The sequence below is a fragment of the Sprattus sprattus genome (assembly GCF_963457725.1).
Source record: "Sprattus sprattus genome assembly, chromosome: 16".
NCBI lineage: Eukaryota > Metazoa > Chordata > Actinopteri > Clupeiformes > Clupeidae > Sprattus > Sprattus sprattus.
In genome coordinates this window covers 26,442,972-26,469,045 of record NC_137914.1, presented here as the reverse complement: position 1 = coordinate 26,469,045, position 26,074 = coordinate 26,442,972, and the positions used below count along the sequence as shown (strand labels likewise).

Below are 26,074 nucleotides of genomic sequence, written 5' to 3'. Positions count from 1 at the left end.
AAGAAAAAGCAACAATTATATATTATATATATTATATTCAAGTTTAATTGCAATTTGTTAGCAATTTGTTATTGGTTAATGCTGCTTTGTTGTCAAGTCTGCAACAATGTAATTGCAAACTGCTACCGTCTTGTCTAGTTTGTGTACTGACATGATTAGGGAATTCTCCCAAGTGTTCTACTGTACAGAGCTGTGACTGACAAGGTGCTGATGTGTGTTCCAGTATGCTGTCCTGTGATTGGAGGATGCTGCTGTGTGCTCCAGTATGCGGTCCTGTGATTGGAGGATGCCGCTGTGTGCTCCAGTATGCGGTCCTGTGATTGGAGGATGACGCGGTGTGCTCCAGTGTGCTGGGTTATAAATCAGCACAGGACTGGTGTAAGGCGGGGTGTCTCACCTGACAGCTCGTGCTTGGTGTTGAAGCTCTCAATCCTCTCCATGGCCGTCACACGGCGAGCCACGCAGATCATACAGGACTGCAGGTCTGAAACAGAGATGCATTTTCAGCACGCATTACAAACAAGTCGAAAAACACACGGCCTGGTTACAGAGAGCGGTGGAAACACCAACCGTTTAAGAGAAAAAAGGTGAAACTGTGAATGTGTTTGGGCCTCTAAGACAAACAAACACATACAGTAAGACTCTGCAGGCTGCCATAGCCGGGTGTTAAGGCTAATTGAGTTGTGATGGGGGATGATTAAGATGCACACAGACCAGGACCGGGACTTCAGGTCAGGGGATGAGTTACTTGATGCCAACATGTGAACCTGGCTTGTGAGCTAGAGGTGACGGTGTGTAAAGGGAGAAAGTGTGTGTGTGTTTGTGTGTGTTTGTGTGTGTGTGTGTGTGTGTGTGTGTGTGTGTGTGTGTGTGTGTGTGTGTGTGTGTGTGTGTGTGTGTCAGAGGAGGTTCTTCCATTGAGGAAACGGAGGAAGAACCTCCCCAAACTTTTTGAGAAATGTATTTTTGTAATTGAACTGACTAAACTCCTTTAAAAATGCAGTTTGATATCAGTATTTAATACTATGCATATTGTAATTTGTTTCCCTGAGTTAAAATAACATTAGCACCCCCTATCCCAACAAGAAATTACTGCACGGAGGACGTCCTCCCTTTGGCTCCCATTGAGATCAATGTAATCTGTCTCTGATACTGGCGGCTCGTGGGGCTCATTCACTTACATTGCCCAGGGGAGGAAAGACCTCCCTAGCGTCTGAGTCTGCGCCAACATCGCTTAACCAATAAACAACGGATTTGGCGTTGGATGGAGGGGATTAGACATTAATACCATTCTGCAGAAGGATATCGATAACACGTCACCCTTAAAGATTGTTGTAGAAAGATTGCAAATAAAGAGGATGTGCAATGGAAAACGAAGATATTGTTCATGTTTTATTGAACAAACCGTTTCATTCATTGAGCTACAGAGAGAAGGTTAGTATCAAAACAACAGGGAAACCTGTTCCAAAAATCCAAGTTACTAAACCCAATGGTAAAACCGCTGCCGTTAATTTTAACTGGTATGCGAAATACTTATAGCTCACTGGTACCATAAAAAAACAATCGGCTGTATTGTTTTGTTTTTAAATCGTTCATACGCCTATTGTTAGTCTGACTGTTCACGTTCGTCAGCTTACATTCTGAATGGAAATTGTTAATGAATGTTTCAGAACGTGATGTGTTTCGTGTATTCTAATTAGCCTACAAATGACCAACATTCTGAAACATCCATTAACATCCACATTTGCCACAAACAATGTTAGGCTAACAGCCCATGTTAATAGTTCTGAAATAATGTTCTCTTACTTGTTGCCTTTGTAACTTGTTAATATTGTGGAAAGGATGTTAGTGAATGATTCAGAGCATTTTAAATGGCATCACTTTTGGTCTTGTGCCTTAATTTTTCTTAAAACAATTGCAGCTGAAAATAAATAAGTCAAATAATAACCAATAGCTTTAGTAATTGAGGGGGAAAATATCAGCAGCCTCCGTTCCAGGCCAGCGGCGGCTACGGCCTGGGCGGCATGAACACTGATTTGACTAATTGGCTTTGCATCCTTTCCTTCTGGCCTTGTCTAGTCAAAACCAGCTTTTTAAGTACAATGGTGCCACACTGGTGGCTTTGTATCACTTGTATCCCTGCCTGCTATTTTGTAGTACTGTAGTCCACAAAAACACCCTGAAACAACTTGTATCTCACATACTTATGCCACCAACGGAATAAGCAGGCCAATGGCAACCAGGCGCACAGTCCTTCCTCCCTAACTTTAAAAACCACCAGCCGCCACTGGTGCGTATTTATGTGTGTGTGTGTGTGTGTGTGTGTGTGTGTGTGTGTGTGTGTGTGTACCTTCTCCCTCCTCCATCATGGCTTTTGGTTGTGTGAGGGCGAAGCACTGCATGATCTCGTAGCGGGGGGCACCGCCCGGTGTCTCTTCTGAAGGGCCGTGGCCATGGGTGTGGCCAAACTTCACCAGCATGCGACAGTTGAAGGTGTGACTCTTTTGACGGGGAGCCTCGTCCCCCCACGTCACTCCATTTACTTTAACACAAACACAGGCACAGACACACCCCCCTTTAGTAAAAGTACACACCAGAAAACATTACAATTGAATTGCCATGGTCTATAAGCCACGAAACATGTGAAAACAAACTACTGCTTGTGAAGAAATCCTTATTCTTTAAATATTTACAAATAAAAAACATGAAAATAATCTTAAAAAGGTCCAAGGTCCAAAGTGAGGTGGAAAAGACTTCAGGCGTGTCTACAACACTCTTCACCTCAGCATAAACAGAGTTATTTGAATGTGGAAAACATCCCAAACACGGAGTTCATACATATAGGATTTAAATACACAAGCATGCTGGAACTAAAACATTTACATAATCATATTAAGTCCTGCACAAACAAACACACACAGAAACAAACCTCTACACAAACACAGACACACAAGTTAAATATTCAAAATACATCTGAATCGCATAGGTGTGCACACAGCACCCTCGTAAACACACAAAATAAACACACGCACGCAAAACACTAACACACACGCACTTAAAACACAAACACACACGCACACACACACACACACACTCGCCTGAGAGGTTCATGCCTCATCTTAGGGCTGTAACTGAGAGGTCTATAAAGAGAAGCTGAGCCAGCCATTATAACCCGCCTCCCCTCCCCTCCTCCGCTGCCTCTAGCCCCAAAGACAAACAGAGAGAAAAAGCATGGGCTCCTCCGCTTCTGATGGCCCAGTTAATGAAGCATAGGATTAATGCAGCCGGCAAGTCGATTTCCAATATCCCAGCATGCAGAGCGGAGGAAGGGCAAGGGATGCAGCAACGGCCCTATCTATTCTCATTAGGAGCCCCGTACTCCTCCACACACACACACACACACACACACACACACACACACACACACACACACACACACACACACACACAGGGGTCACCTTTAAACACCCCATGTAATCTTCACACAAACATTAGCAACATTTACCTAAGGCAAATCTCCGGCCTGATTATTGGTATTGACTTGAGCGATACTGATGCATCACTTAAAGCAGGCCTGGAGTAAGAGGCTGCACTCCCGCGGGTCCTGGCCCAAAACAGTGCAGCACAAACTCATTTTGATCCACGGTGTGCGGGTGGGAAGAAACAGATGCGTTTGTGGGAGTGGCAGAAACACAGAAAGCTTCCCGGGACTCCCACAAAATGTAAATATGTGCATAAAATGAAATAAAATTATTGTTTTCTTAAACTACAGAATGTTATCCATGTTTGCATGAGAGCATCAAGACATAAGCCATGCTATACATACAGTGCCCTCCACAATTATTGGCACCCCTAATGAATATGAGCAAAACAGGCTATGAAAAAATATGTCTTTGCTGTTTATCCTCTCAGTCTTTCACTCGAAATATACACAAAAATCTTACCTTTTAACTGAAGTAAAATTATATATATATAAAAAAACATTGACATTAAAAAAAGATTTTTTTCCAAAAACATGTGTGCCACAATTATTGGCACTCCTTTATGTAATGTATTGTGCAGCCTCCATTTGCCAAGATAATAGCTCTAAGTTCACCTATAATGCGTGATGAGGTTAGTGAACACATGGCACGGGATCTGAGACCATTCCTACATGCAGTATCTCTCCAGATCCTTCAGAATTTGAGGTCAAAGTTTGTAGACTTGGCTACAGTTCTTCCCCCAGATTTTCTATGGGGTTTAGGTCAGGGGACTGTGATGGCCATGGCAAAACCTTTATTCTGTGGTCGGTGAACCATTTTTGTGTTGATTTTGAGGTGTGCATTGGATCATTGTCCTGCTGGAAGGTCCAACCACGGCCCATTTTAGGGCTTACTGGAGGGGGCTGTTAGGTTTTCATTTCATATCTGCTGGTATTTGATGGAGTCCATGATACCTGGTATCCTAACAAGATGTCCAGGGTCTTTGGAAGAAAAACAGCCCCACAACATCAAAGATCCGCCACCATACTTCACATTGAGTATGGGGTGCTTTTCTATATGGCCATCTTTCTGTCTACGCCAAACCCACCTTTGATGTTTGTTGCCAAAAAGCTTTATTTTGGTTTCATCTGACCATATAACTGACATTTGGCAAACTGTAGGCGCTTTTGTTTGTTGTCGATTGACAGCAGAGGCTTTTTTCTGGCAACCCTCAGAAACAACTTGTGGTGAGGTGGCGTCTGATGGTAGTTTTGGAGACTTTCTGACCCCAATACTCAACTAACCTCTACAATTCTCCAGCTGTGTTCCTTGGAGATTATTTTGCCAGTAGAACCATCCCCCTCACGGTGCGTGGGGTCAATGTACAGACACGTCCTCTTCCAGGCTGATTCTTAACACCTCCTTTCGCTTTAAACTTCTTAATTATTTCCATGATAGTGGAAATGGGTATTTTCAACTGTTTAAAGATTTTCTTGTGTCCATTTCTTGATTTGTGCAGCTCAACAACTTTTCGTCGCACATCGTCACTGTGTTATTTGGGTCTTTCCCATAGTGATGAATGACTAATGGAATTTGGCCTGTGTCACTTCATATTTGTACGCCAGTGGAACTGGAAGTCATGGTTGACCTCATAAGATTTCCTTATCAAACAGGTGAACTTAAAAATGTCAAACATGACTGGAAATATACTTCAGTTAGATTTGAATTAAAGATTTTTCTAGGGGTGCCAATAATTGTGGCACACATGTTTTTGGGGAAAAATATTTATTTAATGTCAACAGTTTTTTTTTCTTTCATTTTACTTCAATGAAAAGGCAAGATTTTTGTGAATATTTTGAGTGAAAGACCAAGAGGATAAACAGCAAAGACATATTTTTTATAGCCTGTTTAGCTCATATTCACTAGGGGTGCCAATATTTGTGGAGGGCACTGTAATTGCACAGTGTATGGCACATGTTCCTGAGAGCATCCTGTGTAAAAGTCCACAGACCTCAGTCAAACAGACCTCAGTCAAACAGACCTCAGTCACACAGACCCCAGTCAAACAGACCTCAGTCAAACAGACCCCAGTCAAACAGACCCCAGTCACACAGACCCCAGTCAAACAGACCTCAGTCAAACAGACTCCAGTTCAGTCAAACAGACCCCAGTCAAACAGACCCCAGTCACACAGACCCCAGTCAAACAGACCTCAGTCAAACAGACTCCAGTTCAGTCAAACAGACCTCAGTCACACAGACCCCAGTCAAACAGACCCCAGTCAAACAGACCTCAGTCAAACAGACCTCAGTCACACAGACCCCAGTCAAACAGACCTCAGTCAAACAGACTCCAGTTCAGTCAAACAGACCTCAGTCACACAGACCCCAGTCAAACAGACCCCAGTCAAACAGACCTCAGTCAAACAGACTCCAGTTCAGTCAAACAGACCTCAGTCACACAGACCCCAGTCAAACAGACCTCAGTCAAACAGACTCCAGTTCAGTCAAACAGACCTCAGTCACACAGACCCCAGTCAAACAGACCTCAGTCAAACAGACTCCAGTTCAGTCAAACAGACCTCAGTCAAACAGACTCCAGTTCAGTCAAACAGACCTCAGTCAAACAGATTCCAGTTCAGTCAAACAGACCTCAGTCAAACAGACTCCAGTTCAGTCAAACAGACCTCAGTCAAACAGACTCCAGTTCAGTCAAACAGACCTCAGTCAAACAGACCCCAGTCAAACAAACCCCAGTTCAGTCAAACAGACCTCAGTCAAACAGACTCCAGTTCAGTCAAACAGACCTCAGTCAAACAGACTCCAGTTCAGTCAAACAGACCTCAGTCAAACAGACCCCAGTTCAGTCACACAGACCCCAGTCAAACAGACCCCAGTCAACCAGACCTTAGCAGACCCCAGATCAGTCACACAGACCTCAGTCACACAAACCCCAGTCAAACAGTTCTCAGTCACACAGACCTCAGTCACACAGACCCCAGTCAAACAGACCTCAGTCAAACAGACCTCAGTCACACAGACCCCAGTCAAACAGACCTCAGTCAAACAGACCTCAGTCAAACCCACCTCTACCTGGCTGCTGAGAGCCTGGCTTATGCCTAAGGCTCCTCACCAGAAGCTCTTCAGAGTAGATGGATGACTAATCAGTCAGCATCAGCTACTGTTGAGAACCTCCAAACACCTCCCATCCTCATTACCCAAAGACTCACAGCTAACACAGACACTTTTAACTCCCATCCTCACTACCAAAAGACTCACAGCAAACACACACACTTTTAAACTCCCATCATAACACATGTGGTAAGAGGCAGAGGGGAAGGAAGATGCCGGGAGAGGAAGTGAAGGCAGATATTCAGGAGGAGGAGAGGAGGTGGAATAGAAAGAAGAGGGATTAAGAGAGTAAAGAGAGAGAGGGAGGAAAATGGATAAATCTGAGAGGGAGGGAGAGCCTGAGAGGGAGAAAGAGACAGCGAGAGAGAGGGGGTGAGGGGGACCGAAAATGAATTAGAAGCATTTTTTAAGGCAAGAGTGAGAGATGGGGAGACAATGTCATGTTGGAGGTGGTTGTGTGTGTGTGTGTGTGTGTATGTGTGTGTGTGTGTGTGTGTGGGGGGGGGGTCTACTGAGGAGTTAATCACAGAGCTGCCAGGGCCCAGCAAACAAATTCATAATTAATGAGATTTATAAATAGCCACAGCGAGTTGCACACACACACACACACATATATATATATAAAGACCCCATGTTGGAGGCACATCAAGCTAAATGCACACACAAAAACACACACACCATTTATAAACACACACACACACACACACACACACACACACACACACACACCTCATCAGAAAACCTCATCAGCAAATAAAATTAGCTTAAAGGGGCTCCAACACAGTGTGCAGCAGTGCAATGAATCGTAACCAAACCCAAACAAAACAAACACACACACACACAAAATATAATAACCAAAACCAGAGCCACACTGTGAATGCAAATATTCTAACACTAACACACAAAACACCTGCACACACTTCCTTCCACCTGCAGACCAGTGGTCCGCAAGGCACAAATGTTCTCAGAATGGAGCTCTATAACATTATTCATCCTGTATCTGTATTCATTAACTACCAGGCTTCAGCTGAGCCAGACTGCACCATGCCGTGTCAAGCAAAGTCAGTTTCTTTTTTTCTCCATCTTTGGAATGGAGCTGGCTTAGCGCATCAGTGGCAGTTAAACCCTTCACCATGTTGATTCTACTGCGCAGAAGCTACTGATTGCCTTAAACAAGGGACACCTACGGACGTGTTGACTGCACATCACCTTTCCTATATGAACATCAATTGTGTGCTTAGTTGAATTCACTTCACACACATAAATACAGAGCAGATCAGCACACACAAACACACACACACACACACACACACAAACCTGAACACTATTTTCACACACAGCACTCTCTCTTTCTCACAGACACACACACACAGACACACACACACAGACACACACACACACACACACACACACACACACACACACACACACACACACACACACACAGCTGTATCACTGACAGGGTAGTGTCAGAGAGCTGAGAGGAGGGGAGGGCCCTGCTGCATAATTCAGGAGTGGCAGGCAGGCAGGCAGGCAGCTGACTGTCGTCGTTTCCAGCTGACTGAGGAGGGGCCTGAATAAAACAGAGGAATGGTTTTCGCACTTGTCTGGACCGCTTTGATTGACAGAACGCACCGCTCCGCTTCAGCTCATTTGTGTGTTTGTACACAGTACAAGGCTGACTACTTTGTATGCATGCATTTGTGTGTGTGGTTGTGTGCGTGCCCAGAGACAGGGTGCATGTGTGTGTAGTGACAGGGTGTCTTTGTGTGTGTGTGTGTGTCTATGTGCACACAGAGACAGGGTGCATGTGTGTGTGTGTTTACAGAGACAGGGTACGTGTGTGTGTGTGTGTGTGTGTGTGTGTGTGTGTGTGTGTGTGTGTGTGTGTTAATACTAACAGGGTGTTTGCTTTGTCTAAGGTGTGCAAGGAGGCTTCTAGTAATGACATGTACTGGAGTGAGGAAAGGCAGCGAGAGAAAGAAAGGAGGACAGAGGAGTAGAAGTGACATTGTGTGAAAGAGTTTTTCTTGCTTGTTTTAAGAACCTCTACAACTCAAAGAGTGCGAAAAAAAAAAAAACTTGAAAAAATGCCTCACATCCTCTCCAGTCCCTTTCATCCCACACGTCTAACTGTGAACGACAGTTGGCATGACGAGTAAACCAGAGGTCACACTTTATATTCCCGAGGGTCCACTACACAAGGCGGAGAGGCAGATGAACCAGAGGTGGCATCCCTGGCTCAGGCATTAAACACCTCCTGCGTACTTTGCATCAACCCTCTGGATTTGCAAACATTGCTTAATGAAATGTACAATCCAGGAGGTGGATCCTATGAACGGAGCCAGACAGCCAGGAGAAGCACTAGATGGTTGCAACGCAGTTTTTCCGCGGTATAACACAACACATTTAATCCACAATTGTCACCGCCCACCTGTTTATTGTAAATACCCACCTTGTCATATAGTGCGGTACCCACTATCATGTCAGGTCACAGTTACTCTCCATTTTCATACCCAACCATGCTTCATACACACACACACACACACACACACACACACACACACACACACACACACACACACACACACACACACACACACACACACACACACACACACACACACAGCACTCCCGTACTGCTGCTCAGGAGCAGTATTTCTCCACGTCCCACGGTGGGAAGAGAAGGGAATTCTCTTGAGGGGTGTTTGATGTCACGTGTGTTATGTATGTATGTTAACAATATGTGTGTAAGAGGGGTAAATATTGTAAATGTATGGTTATGGGTGAAATGGTGAACTTTGTGGTGGGTTTATGTATTTGTTAATGCAATTAATAATTAATAATGTATTTATAGTCTATAGGATTAAAGTGGGGAGGGTTACCCCACTGACATGATTGGTCCAATTTAGCCCAATGGGCAGCATTATTTAATGGTGCCTCATTCCTTTGGAAGAGGTGGAAGAGAAGGAGTACTTGCTTGTTGTGAGGTGAAGTAGAAATTGTTGGAATATTGTTTGACTAGTTTGCTGGTTTTTTGAGTAATGTTTAAGTCTGTATTTATGTTTGTTTGTTTAGACTATAGTTTTGTAAAAAAAAAAAAAAAAAAAAAAAAAAGACTCTTCCACAGTGGTTTCCTCCATCTTCACCACTAACTCCAGTCAGCAAACATCCCAAACGTGGGATGACCGCCCGGTCCCTCACAGTCAGAATGAGGAATACTAGGCCAGCGCTCTATCAAGCTTCCCTTTTCCAAAAACAGCTGAATGAAGGAGTGAGTAGGAGTTCTACTTGTCACAACCTGGGTCGTCCACCTTTGGTTAGAAGCGCCTGATTAAGCGCCCCGTCTCTCTCTCTCTCTCCCCGAGTGGAAGTGTGGTACTCACCGTTGGCCTTGGGCAGGTTCTTGTGGAAGTCCTCGCGGTCCTCCTCGTGGAGGATGTTGTAGACGCTGGTGTTGATCAGCTCCTCCTGCTTGTACTGCAGGTACTGCGTCACATTGTCCGACACGAACACGATGCTGCCCTCGCGGTTCACCACAAACAGGAAGCCGTCCAGGGCCTGTAGGAGAAGAAGTCAGAACAAGACACTCAGAACCAGAGTGGGAACCATGGAGAAATAATACAAGACGTGATAGAAAGTCCAGATAAAGAGAAGGAACTCATCACAGATTAGGAACACAGAGAAGATTCATAGGACATGTACTGATCAAAATGGCTCATCACTGTATTGTAAGTCACAAATGAAGCGGCCGGCTGAATGAATACTTGCACACGGAAACATCTAGATGTTGGAAGGAGTTGAATAGAAGAGCAGAAGCCCAAGAATAACAGAGAGACGCAGCACAGAGAGAGAAGAAGGAATGAGGAGATGCTTAAAATTAAAGGACAGAGAGATTAAGAAGAAGGGCTGAGGAGGGAGGGATGGAGATTAACCCAAAACAGATGGGAGGTGTTAAGAGAGGAATGAAGAGGAAAGAGAGGGAGGGGCAAAAAGAGTGGAGAGAGAGAGAGAGAAGAAATGTCCACTGCTTTCTCATTAGCATACAATCCACATGCTGTCTTCTGTATCACAGACATTCTCCAGTACTCAATCAGTGGCTAAAGCTGTCTGCATTCTCCGTTTCTGAGTGCATACTATGTAGAGGTCAGAGGTCCATGACCTTCGACCCTCAAGCCTGTGCTCACCTGCAGGAGGAGCGGCCCGAGGTGGTCCTTGTCAATGACGCCCTGGCCTGTTGAGGACACGTCAGCTTTTTGGACATCGTCATCGTTGGACGAGGCTTTTCCTACAAAAGAGGAAAAAAACATGGGTTAGAAGAAACACGCACACGCACACCCACACGCACACACACATACAGCCACAAGCATTTACTTACCCCAACCGAAACCATACGGGAGAGCATCTAGACACAACTTTATCATTTTTCTCAACAAATATCTCATAGCCCAGGAAGCCTCTCATCTTGAAAATACAGCCTCCGCTCCTCAAGCCAGGTTCTAAGATAGAAGAGCACCCGATCTTAAATAAAACCCTTCAAATCGCCCCTGCCCTGCCCCACCTGGATTGCTTTTGGATGTGTGGGAGTGTGTGTGCATGTGTATGTGTGAGAAGGGTGTGAGAGTTTATCCAGATGTTCCTGGACACAATACAATTCTTAAGGCTTCCCTCAAGTCTTGAGTCGGGAACACACAGCACCATTCATCGAAACACAACACAACACGTAAACACAAACACACACACTGTCAAATGTGTGTGTACCTGTCACTTCACTTCCATTCCCCTCGTGCTCTCAGCTGAACAGTACAAGTGACCAACAGGGGGCAGCCTAACTCAAATTTCTCCTCCACATAAACCGACAAGAGCAGCCAGAAAGTTACATCTTCTCAGAACTCACTTTAACTCACGTAAGCCAAGAGTTAAGATGGAGGGTTTACATTGAGGGTACACTATGTGCTCGTCTCAGGCTTTTAAATTCAAACGGAAAAGGGGTGGGTAGCGCAGAGAGCGAGAGAGAAAAAGGGGTGAGAGGACAGAGAGCGAGAGAAGAATCAGCGAGAGAGAGGGAGAGACAGACAGAGAAAAAAAAGAGAGAGAGAGAGACAGGCGTTGTGTATTAATGCAGAGCAGATTCTGTCTGGGGCGAGTTTGGGGGGGAAATGATTCCATTTGATGAGCTCCCAGGAGGAAGAGACCTAGAGATGTGCTAACGCCGCTAAGCCATGGCAGCACACCGCAGCACACCGCTACCGCTCAGCCTCTCTGAAGACCAGGGGCTCACAACGCTCCGTCAGCTAGCGGCACGCTACGCTGCTAGCGCTTCACGGCGCACTGCGCTCACGGGGACAGGAGACGGCTGCTTCTCCTCCAGTCAACTCTTAAATAAAAATGAGCCGGGTGGGTGAGAGACAGGAGGGGGAACAAAGGCTGGAGGTGAGAGGGAGAGAAAGAGGGAGAGGAGGGGGAGAGAGAGAGAGTAGGACAGACAGGTGTGAGAAGAGAGTGGGGGGGGGGAATGATGTGTGTGTGTGAGAGAGACAAACAGAGAGAGATAGAGAAGGCAGAGTGAGACAGATAGGGAGAGAAGGGGGGGGGGGAGAATGAGATGGTGAGAAACAGAGAGAGGGAGAAACAGAGAGAGGGAGAAACAGACCGTGTGCCACTTCATTATTCACTTCCTGTAACTATGGCAACCTGTCTCCACAGAGTCAGAGGCAGCTGTACCCTCTTCCCCTTCCTCTCGAGATGGCTGAGATTCGGAGATCTGTCACCCAGATGCTTCCTCCACCTCCTGCTCCCACCTCCACCCCTCCCCCCTGCCGTTTCACAACCTGACCCACCCCTCCTTCCCTCCACCCCCTCCCTCTATCCTCCCTTCCATTCTCTCTCTCTCTCTCTCTCTCTCTCTCTCTCTCTCTCTCTCTGTCTGTCTGTCTTTCACTCTGTCTCTCTAACAGACGGCTCCCTGTCATCACCTCAGCCGGTTATCAATCACCAGCTATTAACCCCCCCTCCCTTAAAGCACAGTCACGTGGCATAATGGGAGGAAATTGGGATGATTAAGTCACATTACTGGCCAACCCTCACGATGAGAAAGGGGGGTCTCTCTATGACAAACCAAATACAACAGTACACAGGCACATAAACACACACACACACACACACACACACACACACACATGGTGACTATGTTAATTAATGCTCCGTCCATGCACCTGCACCCACCGAGACACATCTGTCTGAGCTAGCCAGCTCACAAAGCCATAGCTGCATTTCTGAGGGGGGTGGGACAGGTCGGCAGGGCTCGACCAATAATATGACAGCATTGGCTGTGACACAACAAGGCTCTACATTGTTGTCCAACCCCTGATGCCCATAGTTCTCAAAAACTAATATCTAATATCATAAACGAATTAAACACAATTTACAATGACTAATCTCCACATCAAAGTACTCTACTTGGATTAGGTATTAAATTATCATGAGCATGATCATGAGCACAAAGGAATATATTAACAACTGGCAAAATAAGTGGGGGTACTATATGAATACGTAACTATAAGGTGTCCAGACACAATCACTGCTTTTTGAGAAGCCATTAAATCACACACTGACGAAAGAAATGAAGAGCATAAATGATGACTTTAAAGCCAGTCAGTCCAGTTCACATGTAGTCATTAGGGTGTGATTCACAAAAGATAAGGGAAGGCCCACGTCAAACAGCTGGGTCTGCCAGAAATACCCCCCGCCCCCCTTGAGGAGATGACTGAAATCCGTTTGATCAGATGACATGCCATCCGCCCTCTTCACAAAAAAAGAGAAGAGAAAAACAGTGAAATTCTGAGTGCTATTAATGTCACTTTAAATATGGATGCAGGGGCGAGACAGTGTTGACAGTGCTACTGTGGCCCGATGCGGTCGCTTTCAGCCTGGCAGCATGGCTAGGAGAGCTATCAGATAGAAGATGCTCGTACCATCAGGGTCACACTAGATGGAATACAAAATACAAATAAAACCAAAATACCAAAAGATGGAGAGAGGTTTGAGGGAGCTCGTAAATTTAGGTAAATGAAAACATAATAGAAGTAAAGAGTGAAAATCCACTTTATCCACTTATCAATATATCCATCTGTCCATCTAGCTATCCATCCAGCCCTGTATCTATTTGTCAGACTAGTCATTTATCCATCTATCCATCCATCTAACAAACAACAGCCTGTATCTCAGTGCCATTTGCTAACAACACTAGGTCACTCTTACCTTGCTCCTTGATCTGACGGATCTGCTAACAACACTAGGTCACTCTTACCTTGCTCCTTGATCTGACGGATCTGCTAACAACACTAGGTCACTCTTACCTTGCTCCTTGATCTGACGGATCTGCTAACAACACTAGGTCACTCTTACCTTGCTCCTTGATCTGACGGATCTGCCGCACCGTCTCCTTGAGGATGGCGCACTTGTCAGGCTTCACGTTGAAGCTGTCGATGTCGCCCAGGTTGGCCGAGATGAGCTCAGCCAGCTCCTCGATGTACTTACTCTCCTGCTCTCGCCGCCGCTTGTCACACCTGAGAGGGAAGCCGTAACAGTTAAGACTTAGGGGCGATGTTACACACAAAACTTCATTCAAAATGACACACAACCTTCAGGCCAAAACTTACCCCAACCCAGGCGTGTCACATGTGGACAGCTTGCGTTTCCGGTCGGAGCACAGAGGTTCCAAGGAGTTCTCTCCTAGACTGCTCATCCTCTATACATATCAGCACCTGAGGAGGGGGAGAGAGAGAGGTGTTTGTGAATCGGGCTTATTTACACTGCTGTGACAATGACTTAAAAGTCTCCAATAAAACACAATTAAGCCAGCTAAAACGCAATATATTTAAACCAAGTGCAACACTAAGGTCAAAGGCTCAGATTGCAGGGAATGTTTGAAAATGCTGCTCTGAGCACAGGCAGGGCCAGTATACCAGCTTGGAACACAACCAACTCCAGCAGTATGATTGTACGTTACAAGTAAAAAAGTGCGCACAGAGAGACACACTTATTCTGTGCAAAGTTCTCCTTCAATGACTCCAATAGAGACCAGGTCCACATGTTTTCTGTGTGGAGCATAGGCCAGTAGTCCTATATGGTCAGCTGCGCCTCCCCCCCCCCCCCACAAACACTTTCTCATCTTCTCCCATCTACAACCCACCACGTAAACATAACGCCTGTCCACATTCGGACGTTGGCACTTCCGTCTCTCCTGTTTTTTGTAATTTTGTTGGCATGATTCACCAACTTCTTCTATTGTCAAAAAGATCTTCCAGCAGTTCAACAGTGGCAATTTCCAGAATCTCTGTGCATAGCGGAACTCATTTAGTTTGTGCAACAGCCCTCTATGATGATACATATACGGTAAATGTACACGCAGACAGACAAAATGTTGAAACTTTCTGAAAGGGTGGCAACGGAATAGAAATAATATGTCATCCACAAGAGCAAATGCAGAGTAGTGGATACGGAGCGCAGCGCTTTGCTTGCTGGGTTGGTTTGGTTCTTCAACACAGGGTCTCATGGGAACATACAGTATATACTCTGTATGCTTCTAATACTCCACTCTATTTAACCACTCTGTTAATTTGTCAACATTAAAAAACGATCCCGACTACCACTGCCACGCCCACAGACACAAAAGCATCTTGTCACATGACTTCTTGCTATCCTCTCTTATTCCAGATTGTATGTTCTCCTTCACAGTCTCTAATCATCCCCAGGCCCTGTCTGACTCTCCTCCCTCTATTCCTCCACCTTCCCATCATCCTCTCCCTCTAGTCCTCCACCTTCCCATCATCCTCTCCCTCTAGTCATCCACCTTCCCATCATCCTCTCCTCCTCTGGGCTGGGCACAGGAGGGAGTGAGCATGCTCAGTGATGGATTACACACCTCTCTGACAGAGAGAGAGAAAGAGAGCTGCTCAGCAACAGGCCCCATTACACACCAGGCTGCCAGTCACAGCTACACACACACACACACAGACAGACACACAGACACACACACACACACACACACACACACACACACACACACTCACACACACGGGCCAAGTCCAGGAAGTGGAGCTGGAGAGGAGGAGGTATGATTGGCTGATTGGTTGGAGTTATTTATTTTTTTCTTCTTTGGCTGATGCAAGGCGGTGGCAAAAAGAGGAATGAAAAAGACTGACAGACACACGGGGGGAAGCCAAGTCACAAGATGAAGGGGGCCTATGAAAAAAGAGAAAAGTAGAGAGGTGTCTGAAATATGGGGGAGAGGGGGACGGAGAGAATACTAGACACAAAGAACCAGAGTGAGAGGGTCTGTCTATTCATTGCTACCTTGAGAGAGTCGCTATGATGCATGGCTGATGGAGACATCCAATCTGCACCTTCACCAAAGGCACATATTTACTCCAGGACTTCATTTGAAGCGTCCACTCCCATAATCATTAGCTTTCTAGTGAACAAACAGCCCTGAGCTTGGGAGGCAGCACACATTGCGAGACAGAGTCTTCCAGGGTATGCGTCTCATGTGAGTCATCCACAGGCCTGTCGTAGTAGACCATTCACACATTGGCCGTCTTGTTGCGTAACAGCAAAGGCAACAGGGATGGGAGATGACGATGATTCGAAACCTGTGGAATTCTCAGTCAGTTTCTATGTTCCTCACCGATTGTGACCTACAATTACACATACACGGTATTCAAGCCGGCAGATGAGATCAACATCATGCTTGTCGGTTGCACTTTAGGTGTCATAGTGCAGTAACAAAGACTTTACCCTTCAGGGAGTAAGCAGGTTTGGTGCCTATCCAAGCCACGTCCTAATCTGACTACTGTTTCTGGCTACAACAGGAATGCTGTGTGATCACGGTGCTCATCAGTTGCGATGATCTAACACCCCAAGAGGTGGAAGCAATCTGAGGGAGGCACTCTAGTGTGGCTGCGGTCACATACTCAACATGAATCCAACAGGGAGTGAAAAGGCAGAGCATTAAAATATCTGCCGTCTAGACAGCAAATGTCTAATTAGGGTGCTTAAATTAGATCCCTGTATCTGGAGTTGGATGAGTTTGGGAGCCAGAGAAACAGTCTGAAGCTCCCCCACCCCCAAACATATCTCTAGGGGCTCAACTGTTGAAAAGACACAGATAAATAAATTAAAATACTACTACTTAAAAAAAAAAAAAAAAAACTACCTTCAATAAGCTTTTCCTAGTGTCTTATTATCCTGTCTGTGGAGCTTCCATGCTGGTCCTGGTAGAAGCCTGGGGGAAGCCTCAAGGGGTCTATGGGGGAAATCCAGCTCCCAGATGTCTGCTGAATGGGAAAAAGTAGAGGGTAACTTTTATTTTAACTATCCCTGTTCACACATTGAATTCCCCTCTATTATCTTAGCTATAATAGCCCCAAGCCACTCGGGCCCAAATCACCCAGACATAAAGGCCACAAAAACAAACTTCAAGGCTAATACTGCCCGATAATAATCCTAAACGTCACACACACGCAAATACCATCCAGGGGACCGCATTCGCCCAATTTCGGGCAATTAGCGGGACTTTTAATCTACACAGCCTTGCTCGGGTAGATGTACTCAGCAGCATCAAATGGAGGCTGTTTGGAGAAGGGGTGGGGGGGTACAGATAGCGTTACAAGTAATTTGCTTTAAAAAGCCGTCGAGACCCGATTCTCCCAATTAAATGGAGTGTGGCGCTTCAAGGGGAGCAAATTGAATCCCCTCGGCACGGGATTGGTGGTGCTCAATTGCCAATGTTGACTCGTTTGACAGCGTGTCACCGATGACATTGGCCTTAATTGAAAAGTACAGGGCCCCGTGTATGAATAATGCACTGGGAAGAAATGGGAGGGGGGGGTGGGGGGGGGTTGTAAGTGCACAAGAGAGCTGTTCTCCCAGGCAGCGAATGGGGAGAAAGAAGACAGCCGTAGAAACCTGCAGAGATTTCTCTTTCCCCCTTTCTGTCATTCCCCCTCTCTCTACCTCTCTCTAACTCTCTCAACCTCTCTTAGACTCTTTCTACCCCTCATAGACTCTCTCCACTTCTCTCTAACTCTCTTAGACTCTCTTTACCTCTCTCTAACTCGCTTGACCTCTCTCTACCTCTCTTAGACTCTCTCTACCTCTCTCTAACTCTCTTAACCTCTCTTAGACTCTCTTTACCTCTCTTAGACTCTCTCTACCTCTCTTAGACTCTCTTAGACTCTCTCTACCTCTCTTAGACTCTCTTAACCTCTCTTAGACTCTCTTAACCTCTCTTAGACTCTCTTTACCTCTCTTAGACTCTCTCTACCTCTCTTAGACTCTCTCTACCTCTCTTAGACTCTCTTTACCTCTCTTAGACTCTCTCTACCTCTCTTAGACTCTCTTTACCTTTCTTAGACTCTCTCCACCTCTCTTAGACTCTCTCTACAACTCTTAGACTCTCTTTACCTCTCTTAGACTCTCTTTACCTCTCTTAGACTCTCACCACCTCTCTTAGACTCTCTCCACCTCTCGTAGACTCTCTTTACCTCTATTAAGGCCTCAATATACTTCTGCATCCTTCTCCGTCCTCGAAAAAAAATGGGCGGGCGGTGGATTCAGAAAAATTTGAACGTACTAATCGGCCCTACATACTACTCCGACAGCTATGCGTGCTGAAACCTATTCAACGCCAGACCACTGGGTGGGGTAACGACTGTTGGTCGAGGCTGGAGATACCCCATTACCTCTTTGTTAGAAGTCATTGATTGTTTATCCTCCCTCCTCAAATCTGTCACTGACCTGACACGTAGGCTACCTCCAGACCTGTCGAGCAGGTGTCGTCACATGGGCCTTGGAGACATGTAGCTTAGTCATAATAAGCAAGTCTAATGCTATATATTCACTTGAGAAGGCAAATGTATCTCCATCGTGGTGGTCATTTTTTTTTTGTGAAAAACATATTAGCGATCTATAACAAAACGATATGCTTATCTTACATACAATATAGAAACTATTATAAAACGATCCAATAAATGAATATGTTATTATTTTCTTTGGTATTTTTGTCACATTTAGATTTGCAATGATTTCTGGGTAACCTAATATGTAGCCTATGGTGCGTGATTTTTCGCTTTATATCACTACATCACAATGACAACGCACTCACTTATTGTCGGCCACGAGGTGGTTGCCCTTGTCAATGAAAAAAAAAAATGTCCCCCCAAACTCTGAGGAAAGGGCCAGAAAAATAAACCCACTGCAATCATCAAACCAATCAACATGCAGTGTTATAGTTATATCAGCCACACAACTAGAGCATGCATACACATACATGCCAATAAACATGATTCTGATACCTCAACATACAGTTGTGAGACTGCCTTTTCAACCATGAATATGATGAAACACATACAGGAAACACACTCACTTATGATCCTCTGCCTGGACACCTTTAATGCCCAATTTTCAAGAAGACGATCTAAGAGAAATCATTGTGTGTGTGGTAGTCGTTTATTGTATAAATACCTCCTCCCGGCTTTCCTCACATACACAGCGAAGGAAGGAAACTAACAGACAACGGTTGATGGTGGAGCTGGACTAGTTTGAGTTATTAGCAGAGGACGTGCTTGTAGCGATTTTTTTTGGGCGACAACTACAACAAGAACAGGAGACAGAGGCGCAGGTGGTATGTACGTTTACTAGATTTTCTGCTAAATCAAGCGTTAGCGTATTCACAATAGCTCTCAAAAGTGTGCTGCTAACGCTTATACCAAAAATCCATTGAAACACATAGTAGCTAGCTAGCCTCGCTGCTAACGTTATCGTGCTGATATGCTCTCACACGCCAACCTCATTAAGGCAAAAGTAATGTTTGCCTCAAATGTCTTTCACTGCCGTTTTATGTAAGGTCAGCCATTCTAAATAGGTTCTACACATACATGAAATACATTTCCTATTTAATGGATGCAAAGTAAAAAGCTGCCAGCATTACTCCGTAGCAAATTACGTTACATGTCAGTTCAAGCTGGTTGGAGAAGGCACTTTCAAAACCGAGCCACCAGCCAAGAGACCAACAGCGGTCGGGAGCAATGTACTTTTCGAGGGTTTATATAAAATACGGTAGCCGTAATGCTAAAAGCGGTGCGGCTTTGTAGTTTACCAAAGTCGTACTAAAACATTTTGACAGAAAACAGGAAATGTGAGGTCCTGACATGTTTGATTCCGGAAATGATGTAGTTTGGGAATGATGCTGTAAGCTGCCCAATCACAGCCAAGGGGGTATCCGACTCTCTCCGACTCTTTAAGAAAAGTTAGAAAAAGCGTTCCTCTCCGAACAGCTCTCCGAGGGCTCGGATGGGCGTCAACACCTGGGTGAAGGTGTTACCAAGGCGTGCCAAAGTGTCCCTCTACGACCGAATCGGAGAGAATTGGAGAAGTAAAAAACGGCCTTTAGACTCTCTTTACCTCTCTTAGACTCTCACCACCTCTCTTAGACTCTCACCACCTCTCTCTACCTCTCTTAGACTCTCTTTACCTCTCTTAGACTCTCTCTACCTCTCTTAGACTCTCTCTACCTCTCTCTACCTCTCTTAGACTCTCTCTACCTCTCTTAGACTCTCTCTACCTCTCTCTACCTCTCTTAGACTCTCTCTACCTCTCTTAGACTCTCTTTACCTCTCTTAGACTCTCTCTACCTCTCTTAGACTCTCTCTACCTCTCTCTACCTCTCTTAGACTCTCTTTACCTCTCTTAGACTCTCACCACCTCTCTTAGACTCTCTCTACCTCTCTCTACCTCTCTTAGACTCTCTCTACCTCTCTTAGACTCTCTCTACCTCTCTTAGACTCTCTTTACCTCTCTTAGACTCTCTCTACCTCTCTCTACCTCTCTTAGACTCTCTTTACCTCTCTTAGACTCTCTTTACCTCTCTTAGACTCTCTCTACCTCTCTTAGACTCTCTCTACCTCTCTCTACCTCTCTCTACCTCTCTCTACCTCTCTCTACCTCTCTTAGACTCTCTCTACCTCTCTTAGACTCTCTCTACCTCTCTTAGTGGCCATTAAGTTGCTGTCTTGCCACCTCTTCAACACATGTGGCACCCCACAACTCTTGCTGGAGAAAATAACTGGGAGAGAAAAAAAACTGCAGATAGGTGAAAATGTTCAAAATTTGGGAGAGATGAGGGAGAAAAACAGAAAGACTTATCCAGAAAAAAAGAAAGAAAGATTGAGAAAAAAAAGAAAGCTTCTGTGCCGACTACAGGGTGGGCGTTATTCCCTCCAGCCTCTCCACAAAGAGCCCAGTTCTAATTGCAGGGCGAGTGAGACTGCCCAAGAGAATAGCTTATTTATGTGCCCATTCAATCCCCCAGGGAAATGGGTCACCCCTAGTCTGGTCCAGACAAGCGCTTTTTTTCACCCGCTGAGCAGAAGTCAACTTTATGCCACGGGCCAACTGCTATGGTGGCTAGGATGCAGGAACAGGGCTTTAGAGACGCAGGTTGGTCCGGCGGCACCAGACAATGACAACTTCTCTGAAAAGGGTACACTTTTCCAACAGGATCACCTTACAACCACTTTCACATTATAAAGAGGCTCTCATCTAAAGTAGAAGCTTTCCAAATCCTGTGGACTGCAGACCGATAAACCATAGACACTATTTAACATTAAACCATTAAACCATTAAACCATGAAGCATTAAACAAGCTTTTGTCTGGATGACGTACGGTAAAACGGCTTCTTCACTGAGGTGCTTGTCAAAGATGATCCAAAAACTGCAGTGTTTACACAAGGAATGTGTATGCCAATACACCACGCAACAATGGCCCACACTCCAAATGTCTTTCAACACCTTCAGCAACTGTACTTTTTTTTTGTAATCAAGTACACAGGTGTGAACGGCCTGTCAATCAAACAGGGTAAGCAGGCTGAGGCTGAGGATCAAGTGCTGAACGACAGAGTGGGAGAGAGTGAGTGTGTTATGGAAAAAACGAGGGAGTGAAAGAGAGAGAGAGAGAGAGAGAGAGAGAGAGGGAGGTAAAAGAAAGAGAGAGGGATGAAGGTGGTGTGATTTCATGTAAATGAATGACAGAGAGACAGAGAGAGAGAGAAAGAGAACGAGAAACAGAGCGAACGAGAGAGAGAAAGAAAGAAAGAAAGAGAGAGAGAGAGAGAGAGAGAGAGAAAGGCGGGGGGAGCAAACACAAACACAGAAGAGAGAGCATGAGTCATAGCAGGTGATGAGAGACAGAGAGAGATTAGGAAAGAAAGAGAATGAGAGATGGAGAAGAGGAGAGACAGAGAGAGAAAGTGGCTACGTGACAGTTGGAGCAGCCGTTGTGACATCAGCACAGCTGAAGACTAGCGCACGGCTCTCTGACTCGCTGCTTGCTTGCCACACCGCTGAAGCATCCCTGATCCCACACAGAGCTCCTCACACACACACACACACACACACACACACACACACACACACACACACACACACACACACACACACACACACACACACATGCATGCACATGGACACACACACACACACAAGCATGCATATGGACACACACACACACACACACACACACACACACACACAGACCGACAGACAAAGACGCGGACACACACACACCCGGACAAACGCACTACCTGTATGAAAGAACCTGAGAAAAACGCCTGAAAAGTCAACACTCATCGGTCCTTAAAGAAAAGGAAAGCGATTCAAACATGAAATGAAAGTTGAACACTCTCTCTCCCTCTCTGTGTGAAGGTGAGGAGACACAATGAGTCTGTGTGTGTGTGTGTGTGTGTGTGTGTGGGGGGGTCTGACTGATCATTAGACAATGCTGAGTCCCACAGGCCTGAGAAGTCTCCCAGGGCAATCTCTCAATGTCATTTTCCTTCCCCTCACCCCTCCCTGCCTCCCTCTATCTCCCCTAGCGTCCTTCTCTTTCTCTCTCCCTCCTGCTCATCTCTCTCCATCACAGGATGGCTTTGTGTACTGTAATACCCTTGTTTTCCAATCCTGGCCTTGGCCCCTCCACATCTTGGCCTTCAGTGGAATCACAGGGGGTTGTGTGTGTGTGTGTGTGTGTGTGTGCGTATGTGTGTATGTGTGTATAACCACATAGCAAGGTCATGTCTCCATTACTCCGGCAACACTCCAGAAAACACATCTATGTGTAATTACCGACCAAATCCCCTCCTCTGCCTCTGGATCTACTGTGCCTCCATGCAATATTAGCCACCACACACACACACACACACACACACACACACACACACTTCGACAAAACCACTGCTAGAAAGAGCTAGCGCCATACACAATGCACAGCCCTTGACAGCAGGCATTAGGCAAAGACCATGTGTGCTAGCTAACCTAATTAGCATAATTATTACAAAGGAAGGTCTATTTCCTGGAGAGACGTGAGGACGATCTAAGCAGCTGGAAATACAGAACGAAGGACGGCGTCACACACTTCAGATTGACAGCATCACAGATAATATGCCGACACACACACACACACACACACACACAAACACACACTCACACGTCACACACACACACCCACACACCCAGTGATTCAGTGACATCTAGAATGTAAATTCAAATGCACTTGGTGGTGAAAGGAAGTAGCGATGCTGAAATTTAAGTCAGGAGTGTGTGTGTGTGTGTGTGTGTGTTGGGGGCTAACATTGTGTGTTTTGGTGAGAGGGGGTCTAGGGGAGCTGTCAGTGTCACTGACGCACTGGAGGCTCCGAGGGAAGCTTTCTATGAGTATGTGGCAGCAGGCTGGGCCTCAGTGGTGTGTGTGGGTGTATGTATGTAGAGAGAGTGTGTGTGTGTGTGTGTGTGTGTGTGTGTGTGTGTGTGTGTGTGTAAGGAGGGGGTGTACACAGAGCTTGTTTACGGAGAAAATGAGCATGAATGATTTAGGGACGGTGAAGGAGGATGGTGCCCAAATCAGCCATGCTCTCATGACTAATGATGTTTGTGTGTTTGAGATCCATTAGGCAGCTGTTTACAAGCGTGACGCCCGCCTGTCAGCAGGGAGAGAGAGAGAGACGGGGAGGAGAGGGGGAGGAGAGAGAGAGAGAGAGAGAGATGGAGAGAGAGGGTGATGAATATGAGGAAAGTGGGAAAGAGAGTAAGACAGTGGGAGACAAAAAGAGAGCGATAAAGAGAAAGAGAGAGATAAAACAGAGTGAGTGAGAGAGAGAGAGAGAGAGAGAGAGAGAGAGAGAGAGAGAGAGAGAGAGAGAGAGAGACAGACACTTCCCTCTGGTCTCTGATCTCTCTCTCTCTCCCACTTCCCTCTGGTCTCTCTCTCTCTGGTCTCTCTCTCTCTCTGGTCTCTCCTTCTCTGGTCTCTCTCTCTCTCTCTCTCTCTCTCTCTCTGGTCTCTCTCTCACTCTGGTCTCTCTGTCACTCTGGTCTCTCTCTCACTCTGGTCTCTCTCTCACTCTCTCTCTCACTCTCTCACTTCCTCAACAGGCTTAATTATTCTCTCCCAAAATTCATGGTAGCAGTCCCTTTCTTTCTCCCTTTCTTTCATTTTGATGTCTCTTTCTCTCTCATTCTCATTTGGCTTCTTCTGAACACTCTTTCATGCTCTGCCTCACTGATGCTACCTCATCTGCCTCTCTCCTTTTCTCTCCCTCTCTCCCTCTCTCTCTGATTAAGATGTAATCAGCAGGCACTCTGGAACCTAACAGAGAGAGTTTGAAGGTACCTATGACTAAAGCACAGACACGTGACACCAAGAGATGTCCGTTTATGAGAAGTCTGTTGGAGTAAACATGTGAATTGGCAACGCGTGACCTTTAGGTTAATGATCGGTTGTTTTAAAACACAATTGCGGTAACTTGTTTTTCGCTTTCTGTACCCATGTGTGTATATATGAGTGGGAAGGGGTGTGTTTGCGTGTGTGTGTGTGTGTGTGTGTGTGTGTGTTTATCTAACCCATTCCACACATCGCAGAGGACTTTGCTCCATGTGACATTCCCTCTCTTCACAACAGGATCTGTTACACAGGCAGAGAGCAAGACTGTGTGTGTGTGTGTGTGTGTGTGTGTGTGTGTGTGTGTGTGTGTGTGTGTGTGTGTGTGTGTGTGTGTGTGTGTGTGTGTGTGTGTGTGTGTGTGTGTGTGCGCTCGCGCGTGCGTGCGTGCGTGCGTGCACGCACGTGTGTGTGTGTGTGTTTGTGTGCCGGTGCATGTGTCAGTGAGTAGTCACATGAGAGTGTGTGTACTTTAAGACACCAACAACAAATCTTTTTAAGGGGGGGAGGGGATTGGGGGAGTTGAGAAATATGATCAAGTGCACACATACACACATGCACGCAAACAAGGGTTCAAAAACTGACGAGTGTGAGTGTGAGTGTTTAAACAAAAGGATCGGTTACACCTAATCCACACACAACCACGGCACACCGTCCACCCTGAAGGGACGGAAAAACAAACAAACGTCAAGTCACTCTCAGACTCTCTCCTTTCTCTTCAACGCTCTCTCCACCCTCTTCTTTCTTTCTCTCCTTTCTCTCTCTATCTCGGTCCAGAAAAAGTGAGCAACATCAGTCCAGGTATGAAGAGCAACAAGGAAAGCTACTAGAGGACAAACAGGCGGCGAAAAAGAACAAAAGTACGCCCACGGTAACCTGAGTCACGCAACACCAATGGCGCACTGAAACAAACACTAGAGGCCTGATAATTGGTTGCTATTTGTGCTCAAACACAGCGGCAGAACAACAGCAGACGAACACATCACCCACCAGTTCCCCTCAGCCAAACCACTAAAGAAATCATTATGAGTGTAATGTTTATGGGAACAGTCTTACTGGGGGTGATCAGGTACAGGTACATGTACATGTACACACACACACACACTATCAAATACAAACACACACTTAAATACACAATCAAATACATCCAAACAAACACACACACACACCCTTAAATACTCACACACACACACACACACACACTTAAATACATACAAACACACACACACACACACACACACACACACACACACACAGGCTTAATCAGTGAAAGGCAGAGGGTTGGTTGCTTGGGTCACATGAGTGGGGTCACTCAAAGGTCACTTGGTCGCTCTGGAGATAGCTCTGCCAATCGTTGGTCCCACAGCAACAGCCACTGTAGCGTGGAGAGGCTAGGCAAGGCATAGCATAGCCAGCTGATGAGGCCAACCGGCAGAGGAGCTCAGACGAGTCCCCACCCTCACCCCTCCCCCCCAGCTCAGAGAGGCTTATTTCTGGGCACGTGTGTGGGCGGAGAAACTCGGCGTCTCCCTGTCGCCCGGGCGTCAGACGACAGACGCCAGCAACACCACCCTAAGCTCACGGTGACACAGTGTAGCGCGAGTGAGAGAGACAGACAGACTGACTGACAGACAGGAGAGGGATGGAGACTGAGGGAGAAAAAAAAGAGAGCATGGGGGTGGACAGACACAGAGAGAGAAAGAGAAACA

The 26,074-nt window shown here is 45.9% G+C and overlaps 1 protein-coding gene across 1 annotated transcript in view; it reads right to left on the bottom strand.

The window, feature by feature from the left end:
- The window catches only part of LOC308377457 (nuclear receptor coactivator 3-like), an 86,192-nt gene that overhangs the window by 18,349 nt on the left and 41,769 nt on the right, over positions 1-26,074 (bottom strand). Inside the window, exons 3-8 of the mRNA XM_080854115.1 lie at positions 14,254-14,358; positions 14,000-14,160; positions 10,780-10,880; positions 9,979-10,153; positions 2,351-2,542; positions 398-484 (exon numbers count right to left, since the gene is read on the bottom strand). Of these exons, the coding sequence (XP_080710241.1) occupies positions 398-484; positions 2,351-2,542; positions 9,979-10,153; positions 10,780-10,880; positions 14,000-14,160; positions 14,254-14,339 (802 nt within the window). The 5' untranslated portion in view covers positions 14,340-14,358. The remainder of the gene's footprint in view (positions 1-397; positions 485-2,350; positions 2,543-9,978; positions 10,154-10,779; positions 10,881-13,999; positions 14,161-14,253; positions 14,359-26,074) is intronic.